This window comes from Myotis daubentonii, chromosome 4 (genome assembly GCF_963259705.1).
Source record: "Myotis daubentonii chromosome 4, mMyoDau2.1, whole genome shotgun sequence".
NCBI lineage: Eukaryota > Metazoa > Chordata > Mammalia > Chiroptera > Vespertilionidae > Myotis > Myotis daubentonii.
In genome coordinates this window covers 82,283,364-82,294,762 of record NC_081843.1, presented here as the reverse complement: position 1 = coordinate 82,294,762, position 11,399 = coordinate 82,283,364, and the positions used below count along the sequence as shown (strand labels likewise).

At 44.2% G+C, this 11,399-nt stretch overlaps 1 protein-coding gene across 9 annotated transcripts in view; it reads left to right on the top strand.

Annotated features, from left to right (window-relative positions):
- Positions 1–62: 62 nt before the first annotated feature.
- NLN (neurolysin) overlaps positions 63–11,399 on the top strand; it is an 82,329-nt gene continuing 70,992 nt past the window's right edge. For 3 of the 9 annotated variants that reach the window (XM_059694502.1, XM_059694501.1, XM_059694499.1), the window contains exon 1: positions 64–289. In XM_059694502.1, the coding sequence (XP_059550485.1) occupies positions 240–289 (50 nt within the window). In that variant the 5' untranslated portion in view covers positions 64–239. Of the gene's footprint in view, positions 290–432; positions 454–931; positions 1,042–11,399 lie in introns of those variants that run through there. The other 6 variants (XM_059694498.1, XM_059694496.1, XM_059694500.1 and 3 more) reach the window with 5 other exon arrangements.

Genomic DNA, 11,399 nt, shown 5'->3' with positions numbered 1-11,399 from the left:
GCTGGGTCTCACCAGAACCGCCCCTGGGGCGGCGCAGGACGCGCGGGGCGGGGCGAGGGCGGGGCTGGAGTGGGCGCCGGCGTGGGGCTGCCGCACGTGGGAGGCCCGGCCGGACCTGCCGCTGCCTCCTCCGCCGCCGTTTTCTCTTCCGCTAGGCCGCCTCCCGGCTCCCCGGCGCCCCGCCTCTCCCACCCCCGAACCGGAGGACGACGCGCCCGCCGCCGCCTCTCGGCGCTCCCATGATCGTCCAGTGCCTTTCGGCTGTGCGAGGCCTCCACAGGTACCTCCGGTGCGCGTGGTAACCTTGACCGTGGGCAGGGCGGGGTCTTGTGCCCTGGCCGAGGGGGCGCCCGGCCCAGCGTTTTCCGACCGCACCCCTACGACGCTCCTCGGACCCCCCCCCCCCTCCCCGCGACCCACTCGGTCTACCCTGGGGACACCTGGGGCCAGGAGGTGAGGGCCACCTTTCCTTCCTCCGCCCCCTCGGGAGGCCATCCATTCCCCTTTGTTTGGAGCTGCCTCCGCTGCAGTCCGCAAGGCTGGCCCAGCCTCGGCCCCAAATGAGTGCAGTAAGATGGTCCGGATGAGAAAATCATTTGACTTTCGCCCCCACCCAGAAGTGCAGACCCGTCTTTAAAAGTGCCGCAGCTGTGGACTCAGGAAAAGCAATTTTCATTTGCCCCACCACTCACACTTAGCATGCAAATCATGTAACGTCCACACAAGATGAAACCGCTGTGGTTTTGCTGATTTCCGTCCATGCTAATATCCTTTTTATTGACCTCTTCCCCCATGAAACATTCGGCCTCTTGCCGGGGCAAATTGACTTGGCTCCAAATGGAGGGAATTATTGCTTGGACACGGTTTGGGGCAGCCTCAGCTGCTGTTTTGGATTGCTTCCTAGCTCCCTAACCCCACCCCTCTGCAACAGATCAGTAGCAAAATGGGAAGAGAATGAAATTCTTTGCACGGATGCGCTGGATGGAGTGGTTTTCAGAAACAATGTCCTGCCCCCTCCATTCCCACATCTATCCTTGAACTGTAAGTCTGAATGAAGGTCCAACAGAAAAAAGAAAATTTGTGTTTCTTACTTGATACTTCTAAAACGCCTTGGAACATACCAGTATTTAAGGTTTTTAACGGTTTTCTATTGTACATTGCCACTCATCTGTGTGTTGTTCAGTCCTTAGGGTTAGGATGCATCTGGGGACAGTAATAATTTAAAAGATGATTTTGACCATATTTCAAGCTGTCCTTTTAGTCTGCAGGCTGCAAGTGGTATAGCTGGCAAATAAAGCTGTACTAACAGATGAAGATCTTCACATAATGCAGTGAGAGAAGAGAGAATAAATTTCATGTAAGACGGTGGTTTTCAAATTTTTTAGTCTCACAGCTCTTTTACCTCTCAAAAATTACTCAGGACCTAAGAGCTTTTTATGTGAGTTGTGTATTTCCATTTTTACTACCAGTATATTAGAAATGAAAACTGGGAGATTTTTCAAGTATTTATTAGTTTATTTTTAAAAACTAATAAACTTATACATGGATAAATAACACTATTAATAAAAGTAACTATTTTCCAAAACTTGTCCAAAAAAAACCAGAAGAGTGGCATTGTGGGGTTATTATTTCTTGTGGGGTTTTTCCCCAGCTTTTTAAAATTGTTGAAAATAGGCATAACAAAATTTACCATTTTAGCCCTGGCCAGTGTGCTTCGGTGGTTGGAGCACCAGCCTGGGGCACATACCTGGGTTGCAGATTCGATCCCTGTGCAGGAGGCATCCAAATGATGTGTGTCTCTCACGTAGATGTTTCTTTCGCTCTCTCTCTTTCTCTCTCCCCTCCCTTCCTCCCTTCCACTCACTCTAAAAATCAATGGAAAAAATACCTTTGGGTGAGGATTAACAAAATTTTTTTTTTTACCATTTTAATCATTTTTTTAATGCACAATTTAGTGGCATTAAGTACATTCACATTTTTTTGTAACCATTACCATCATGTTTTTCCTAAGCTTTTTCAGCATCCCAAACTGAAACTATATCCATCTATACTAATAAAAGGGTAATATGCTAGTTAGACTGGATCGACCGGACATCTTCCAGACGTCCAGCTTCCTTCCAGACAAAGCCAGGGTAGCAGGTGCCAAGGCAGAGGCAGTTAGGGACAATCAGGCCGGCATGGGGGAGCAAGCAGTTAGGGGTGCAATCAGGCCAGTGCGGGGGAGCAAGCAGTTAAGGGTGCAATCAGGCAGTGCAGGGGAGCAAGCAGTTAGGGAGCCATCAGGCCGGCAGGGGAGGGCAGTTGGGGATGACCAGAGTGGCAGGGAAAGGCAGTTGGGGGCAACCAGGCCAGCAGGGGAGCAGTTAGGTGGCTATCAGGCAGGCAGGTAGGCAGAGGTGGTTAGAGGCGATCAGGCAGGCGAGTGGTTAGGAGCCATCGGTCTCTGATTGTGAGAGGGATGTCCCAGATTAGAAAGGGTGCAGGCTGGGCTGAGGGACACCACCCATGCATGAATTCTGTGCACCAGGCCTCTAGTTAAACAATAACTTCTCATTATCCCCTCTCCCATTTCCCAGTAACCACTATGTTTTTTGTCTATGAATTTGACTATTTTAGGTACCTCTTATAATATTTGTTTACTTGTGACTGACTTAATTCACTTAGCATAATATTTTTAAGGTTCATCCATATTTTAGCATGCATCAGAATTTCCTTTTTAACACTGAGTGATAGTCCACTTTATAGACAGTCCATATCTTGTTTGTCCCTTCATCTGTCCATGGACATTTGGGTTGTTACCCCCTTGGGCCATTTTGAATAATGCTGCTATGATCATTGGTATGTGCATATCTGTTTGAGTCTGTTTTCAATCCCTTGGGATCTATACCTGGAAGTAGAATTACTGGATCATATGATAATTCTATGTTTAATATTTTGAGGAGCCACAATACTGTTTTTCATCACATCTGTATCATTTTATATTCCAATTGACAATGCACAAGGATTCCGATTTCTCCATATCTTCACCAACATTTGTGGTGTGTGTGTGTTTTGTTGGTTTGTTTTTTATAAGAAACATCCTAGGAGTGGTGTTCTTTTGCACTTTGGCAAAAACAAATGTGTGACTTAATAGAGAATAGCTGGATTCTTACATCTGCTTCTGCATTTAATCTGTTGCACTGGTTGTTTTGGCTTAAGAAGATGAAGAAAATCCCACCTTTTACTCATGTAGTTGGAAAAAAAGAATATTTTAACAGCTCTTTTATTTTATTTTATTATTATTTTTTAATATATTTTTAATTGATTTTTTACAGAGAGGAAGGGAGAGGGATAGAGAGTTAGAAACATCGATCAGCTGCCTCCTGCACACCCCCTACTGGGGATGTGCCCACAACCAAGGTACATGCCCTTGACCGGAATCGAACCTGGGACCCTTCAGTCTACAGGCCAACACTCTATCCACTGAGCCAAACCAGTTAGGCCTTAACAACTCTTTTAGATAATCATAGATATTTAATACCCATCACAGTTTGACAAGTGGTGGTTTTTTAAAGGTTAGTTGCAATGTGGAATATGAAACTATCAATGTACCAGTACTTCTATTACTCTGTTAACATTAAAATCATGGGTCTGTCTTATATTTTGAATGGATCTAATACTCATGCATGATTTTATAATATCAAACATACTCATTTGGAAAATAGTGGCTCATTGTGTTGAAGAGATCTTCCTAATTTTGACATATTTCTTTTACAGTATCAATCATATTCCTTTTAATATCATTATCCATGTCATCATAAAAGTCTTAAGTATTAGGAATCTGGCAGGCTCACAATGGCAGATACAATTTTTCAAAATTTTCATTTGAAAGCTGAAATTTTATCATTGGTAACATACTGTCAGTTGTCCTCTAAGTGACAGGTTTTTTAAATAACATGTTTTCTCAATAACCACAGTTTGTCCGTCAGTCCTTTTTTTCAAGGACAGACAGTGTTTTAGGAAAAAAAGCAGCTATTTTGGCTCACGATTCAATCAATTGCACAAGTGCTTTTGTGGGGTCTTTTGTTTGTTTGTTTGTTTGTTGACTTAAGCTACAGAAATTTATTTTCTCACAGTTCTGGGCACTGAAAGTCTGAGATCAAGATGTCAGCAGGGTTGGTTCCCTGAGGCCTCGCTCCTTGGCTTGCAGATGGCTGTCCTCTCTCTGTGTCCTCACAGGATCTTCCCTTGCTTTTGATTTCCAAATCCTCTGGACAGCCATTATGTCCAAGAATGCAGAAGTGCTTTGTTCATGCTTCGCCACACATACATGTTCAGTAGATGAGTTTTAGTAAGATTAATACTTTTTAACTGTTTCATCAACGACATCTAAAGTGAAATTGACATTATTTTTTGCATAAGGGAGTGTCAGTGAAGAATACAACTGTTCGGGTAGTTTGGTGCCACTGCCTTGATTTGTTCTAAGGTGCCAACAGTTTCCGTCATCAGTGCAAATGTCAACCAAGTGAAAAAAGGAAATGCTGTGTTAGTATTCTTATGGAATACTTTTAACCCCAAAGACCCCTGCCCATGCCTCCACCCGCAAGGATTGCAGACCACATTTAGAACCACTGATATGTGTTATTCAGATTTTTTGTTTATGCATGGAAAAAAGTAAATATATGAAAAGCCACACAGTTATTACCTTGTTAGAAGTTGGCAGTCTACCATAAATATATCAACTATTTTGTTACTTAAGGACATATATTGCATTAATTTACACATACAGGACCTAATTTACATATACAGGACTGGTGGTCATTAACCTAGGGCACTTGTGAGTGACTGAATCACAGAGTCCCCTTGTTTCCCAGTCTGTGTCCTCCAAAAGGAATCGGTGCTCAACAACATGGAAAGCCCTCTGTGTTCTCTTGATACGTTTTTCCTGTTTCCTGACACTTGGGAGTTCCCTTTAGTGTAATAAAAGTAACTAGGTGTTTTTGCTTAACTGACTGATGATTTCTCTTGGGTTTTCCTATTGGCATGTATGCTCTACCCGCTTCCCAAAGCCAGCTTAGCAGCCAGGATCATTGATGGGGATGTTAAGCCAGTTTCTTGGGAATAAGTGAACCGGGAATCTGGAGATCAGAGGGGTTGCTGTACAACTCACCTTGTGACCTTAAGTAAAGGTCACTCTCTGGGATCTCCCTCGAGTTCCTTATTTTATAAAATGAAAAGGACTAAACTAAATTATATGTAAGATTTCTTTCAACTCTTGTTGCCATAGTAATTAAACCAAGAGAATTTCTCCTCCTACCTCAGCCAGATTGCACAGCTTGTGAGCCAGAAAAAAAATCTAATGTATATTATAGAGTGAGGGATTGATGGAATGGTTAAAAAAAAAGAGAGAGAGAGAGAGAGAAAGATGATTCAACCGTTTTTAAGCCAAATTATAGCTATAATAGCCCTAGTTTCCTCTCTTAATTGAAAAGAAACTTTGGTTTCTAGAATTACAGTAATGTATATTCAGTTACAGAAAAGTTAGAAAGTATTGAAAACAAAAGAAAATACACACCATCCACCTACCCAGAATCAGTTAACAGCTTCCAAGTTCTTTTCTACATATAGACATATTTTTTTACAAATATGAGATTATGAAATACTTATTATAATTTTTATGTAATGTAAAGAACCTTTATGTAATATAAACAGCCACAATACAATCCATTTATGGGTGTATGATCAGTTAATTAATCCCTAATATTGGACACATCAGGTATTTCCAACTTCATGTGATGCGTTATAGTCCTTAAATAACATTCTGCTATTAAGTCTTTTTCCACATCCTTACTTCCTTAGTGTAAATTATAAGCAATGGAGTTTATACATCAAAGGGCACCCATGTCTTTCAGGCCTTTGGCACTCGAGAGCCAGGCAGATTTGTCAGTAGTGAGTTGGCCAGTCGTGGGTCCGCAGGGCCAGACATTGGGGCCACATAGATACTTTGAAATATGTTTATTGAATGGATGGATGAAAAAATGTCGCCAGTGATAATAACTGAAAATTCAGCATTTGCTGCAGATATTTAAAGAGGATAGGCCTAGCCCTAGTCTGGTTGGCTCTGGATAGAGCATAGGCCTGCAGACTGAAGGGTCATGGGTTCAATCCCCAGCCCAGATTGGGGCCCGTGCAGGAGGCAACTAATCCTTGTGTCTCTCTCATATTGACGTTTCTCTCTCCCCCCCCCACCCCAGTCTTTCTGAAAATCAATGGAAAAAAATATCCTCAGGTGAGGATTAACCAAAAAAATAAATAAGTATAGAGGATAGGCCTAGATTTGGCATTTTGATAGTGACAGTGAGAGATGTAATTTTCAGTAGAAAGTATTTCAAACCCTATATGAAATAGCTTGTTGTAAGTTTCTTTATGCAAAAAAAAAAAAAAAAAGTTGCCAGGGATACTTACATACATCGTAAATGCAAAAGTATCTCTCTATCTATCTATCTATATATATATATATATAAAAGGCTAAGTGACCAACGGACCGACTGGCTGGCCGATACATATGATGCACACTGGCAATTTAAAAATGAACATTGACTCTCGCATGCGTGATACATATAAAGCTCTTGCTGGTGCCAATCACTCGCATGTTTTAATTTTATAATGCTACTAGAGGCCCGATGCACAAAAATTTGTGCACTCGGGGGGGGGGTCCCTCAGCCTGGCCTGTGCCCTCTCGCAGTCTGGGACCCCTCGGGAGATAACGACCTGCTGGCTTAGGCCTGCTCCCGGGTGGCAGAGGGCAGGCCCAATCCCTAGGTGCAGCCCCTGGTCGGGCTCAGAGCAGGGCTGATTGGGGAGTTGGGGCGCCGCCCCCTGTCATGCACAGAGCAGGGCGGATCGGGAGGTTGCGATGCCACCCTCAGTCACGCTCAGGGTAGGGCCGATTGGGGGGTTGGGGCACCGCCCCCTGTCACACTCAAGGCAGGGTCAATGGGGAGGTTGTGGCGCCACCCCCTGTCACGCACAGAGCAGGGCCAATCAGGGGGTTGGGGCGCTGCCCCCTGTCACGCACAGAGCAGGGCTCATCAGGGGGTTGGGGAGCTCCCCCTTGTCACGCACAGAGCAGGGCCCATCAGGGGGTTGGGGTGCCGCCCTCTATCACCCATAGAGCAGGGCCGATCAGAGGGTTGGGGCACCGCCACTCTCACACTCAGGGCAGGGCCGATGGGGAGGTTATGGCTCTACCCCATCACACACAGAGCAGGGCGCGTGGCGGGGGGTTGGGGAGTTGGGGCTCCACACCCTGTCACACACAGAGCAGGGCCAATCAGGGGGTTGGGGCGCCGCACCCTGTCACACACAGGGCCATAGGGCAATCAGAGGGTTGGGGAGCTCCCCCATATCAGGCACAGAGTAGGGCTGATCAGGGGGTTGGGGCGCCTTCCCCTGTCACGAACAGAGCAGGGTGGATAGGGAGGTTGTGGCCCCGCCCCCTGTCACACACAGAGCCACAGGGCGATCAGGGGGTTTGGGCGCTGCCCCCTGTCACACTGATCCCGGTGCTGGGAGGCCTCGCGGCTCCGCTGATCCCGGTGCTGGGAGGCATATTACCCTTTTACTATATAGGATAGAGGCCTGGTGCACGGGTGGGGGCCGGCTGGTTTGCCCTGAAGGGTGTCCTGGATCAGGGTGGGGGTCCCCACTGGGGTGCCTGGCCAGCCTGGGTGTGGGGATGATGGCTGTTTGCAGCTGGTCACACACCCTTCAGGGTGGGGGTCCCCACTGGGGTGCCAGGCCAGTCTTGGTGAGGGGCTGAGGGCTGTTTTCAGGCTGTCGGGTGACTGAAGCTCCCAACGCTCTTTTTTTCTTTTTCTTTTCTTTTTTTTTCATTGTGGGCCAGCTTTAGCTCTGGCTCCAGCTCTGAGGCCTCTGCTGCTGGGAAAGCGGAAACCCTCGGACCCAGACTTGTTTGTGTTCTATAATCGAAACTCTGTATCAACTCCAGCTCTGAGATCCTGACGGGCTGAAAGCAGGTTTCTGGGGTTTTGTTTAGCTTCTATATTTGTAACTATGTTTCAAACTGCCCGCTCAGAGGCCGACAAGGCAGGTGGGGAACGTTGGAGTCCGCCGTCACTGAAGCAAGGAAGCCTCATTCATGTTCGCTTTAAGCTGCCTGGCTGCCGGCCGCCATCTTGGCTGGCAGTTAATTTGCATATCTCGCTGATTAGCCAATGGGAAGGGTAGTGGATATACGCTAATTACCATGTTTCTCTTTTATTAGATAGGATAGTATATATACAATTTTGACATGTAATTTTTTGCAGTAACGTAATTACTGCACGAATTTTTCTTCTAATTAATTTCCTTTCAGTGTGCACAAATCCATGCACTGGGCCACTAGTACTTTATAGGCTCCATTTCTTATCTTGACCTTTCTTTAAAGGCCAAGCCAATACAGCCTAGTAAGGGTGATAAGGCACATACATAAATAATTAGAATACAAGGTAGCAGCTGATAAGTACCACAGAGAGTAACAGAGAAATTGATATGGGAGTTCAGAGAAAGGAGAGCTTACCAGGATTAAAGGGAGGAACAAGGTCATAATTGGTCCTTGAAGGGTGGTAGGATTTGGACATGTGAAGATCAGGGGAGGGTGTTCTCTCCCCCCTCAGACTGTTTACCAGAATTTATAAATAGCCACACTGAGTAAGTTGACTGTCCAAGACAAACATGCTAAAAACTAATGAAATGACTTTAAGAAATAGAGTGTGCTATACTGTAAATGTATATAATGTTATATGTGGATTATATCTCAATAAAGCTAGAAAAATACAAATCTCAGAATATGGAGATTTACACACACACACACACAATAAGGGGAGGGGATTGGAGGGGAGGGGAGGGGAGGAAGGAAGGTGATGTGCAAACCACATGGCATTGGAGGTAGACCTGGTTTCAAATGCTTGTGTAATCTTATTAAGCCTCAGCTTTTTCATCCCTAAAACAGATAACATTAGCTACCTCTTACAATTTTTATAAGGATTGCAGGAACTAATGTATGTGAAAACATCTAGTACAGTGCTTGATACCAAGTAGGTAAATACGTAGTAACTTATAATGTCTTACCTTCCATTCAAAGTAGGAAAATAGTAGTCTTAGGGACTTGGATAATAAGAACTGACTATAGGTGGATATTGAAAGTCACAAATGCTTTATGGGTGACTTGGGGGATGATATAAATGACCTGATAAAATACTCAGGTGACTCTGTATTAAGTATGAAGTCCTGGATTAAAGCTGAGTTGATCGCCACTGTGAGAGCAGGATGGCATAAGAACAGCACTTAGGAAATACTTAGAACCTTGATTTGTTTCCAGATTCGGTGTGAATTAGCATATTGTGGCTGCCAAAGAGCAAAACAGGAAAGAGTCACTAATCAGATGACACTTGAAGTCTTGGGTGTTAGTTGCCCAATCCAATGGATACTTTCCAGTCCTGACTTGACTGGTCTCCATGTAACCTTTACATGCTGGGCCACACAGTCTTTCTTGACTTTAAGAGAAACAAATTCTCGATTTTCCTTTACTCTGAGCATTCCTCAAATTTCTTTCATGCTTCCTTTCCTGACATCTGACCCTCAAGTGCTGGTTTTTCTCAAGTTTCTATTCTCAACTTGTGCAAAGCTCTTGTCTGTCTCCTTTCCTTGAGCCTGCATATGTGCGAAGTCTCTCCCACACAACCCCTTCTGTCTGAAACCTTCCCTCAATTCAGTCAGTGGGGTAGACTTCTTTCCCTACTTTTCCAGACTCCCCCACTATTCGTATCTACACATCTGCTTAGATGTTCCAGCCTGTTCTAAGTTACATGTTTGAAGACATCTGTCTCTCACTAGTCTTCAGGTTCATATATCCAGTTGTCAAATCACCACACTTCCACACCCTGGCATATCTCACAGGCACTCAAAAACCATTCTCTAAATTTATCTACCAGTATTTCCCCAAACCTGATCTTGTTTTTGCATTTTCTATTGTCCAATGGAAAATTTGCTGTGTTTCACCATCTACCATTTACCACATTCTGCCAGTTTTACCTCCTGAGCAATTCTTAAATCCATTGTTTTCTCACCTACTCTTACTGTTAATTCCCATTGTTTATCTGGATTACTGCAGCCTCCTAACTGGTCTCCTTTGCCTCCTAAACTCAATCTTCTACACTTCCCACAGCTACCAGAGTGCCTGGCTAAAATACAAATATCGCCCTCTACTTGGCGCTTCCCACTGCCCACGATGCAAAATGTAAGCTCTCTAGTATGGTAAACAAACCATGGAATCTTGCTTATCAACCTCTCCAGCCTCATCTCTCTCTAATTCTAACTTCTAACTCCAAATTGGTTGTAATTCCGGGAGGACACTGTGACATTGATTGAAAGTGGCCTTTGCTAGTCCTGTCCACTATTCCAGGCTTGCTCTTACGCTTCTCCACACACTCCACCCCATCCTTTCTTAGATAATTTCTATACATGCCTCATCTCCAAGAAGCTTTCTCTGAGAACAGTCTAGATGACCTCCAGTTCTGAAATTCTATTATTCTATCCCATTGTCTTATACCAAATAATAGGACATTTTTAGGTTGAAAGAGGCAGCTTGGGTAAATAGTTAAGATTTCACATCCCAGATCTGTACTTATATAGCAAGTGTGACTTTGGAATGATTGACTCAACCTTCCTCTACCTCGGTTTCTTCATCTATATAGAGAGAGGATTAAATGAGATAATTCGTAGACAACACTTAGCACAGCGCCTGGACATAATAAGCACTTTATAAGAAAGTAAATGACCTTGTAGTATATTCAAGTAGGTGCTTTCCTTTATTTTCAATGTGACTTCCAAATCTAAAGGACATAAAAAGAAATTGGTAGTTACCCATCTTTCATCATTGTTAGGAAATTTTTTTAAAAACCTGCTTTTTTTATTGGTGAGGAAACTCTTCTGTACTTTAAAACAGGGACGGGGAACCCTTTCTCTGCCAAGGGCCATTTGGATGTTTACACCGTCATCCGTGGGCTATCCAGAATTACCAGCTTAAAAATTAACCTGCTATATTGGATCAAATATTTAATTAACTCACCCCTAATGCCTCACAAGACCATTCCAAATGGTTTTTTGGGCCTCATACAACCTTTGGGCTAGAGCCAGGGGTGGGCAAACTTTTTGACTCGAGGGCCACAATGGGTTCTTAAACTGGACCGGAGGGCCGGAACAAAAGCATGGATGGAGTGTTTGTGTGAACTAATATAAATTCAAAGTAAACATCATTACATAAAAGGGTACGGTCTTTTTTTTTTTTTTTTACTTTTATTCATTTCAAACGGGCTGGATCCGGCCCGCGGGCCATAGTTTGCCCACGGCTGGGCTAG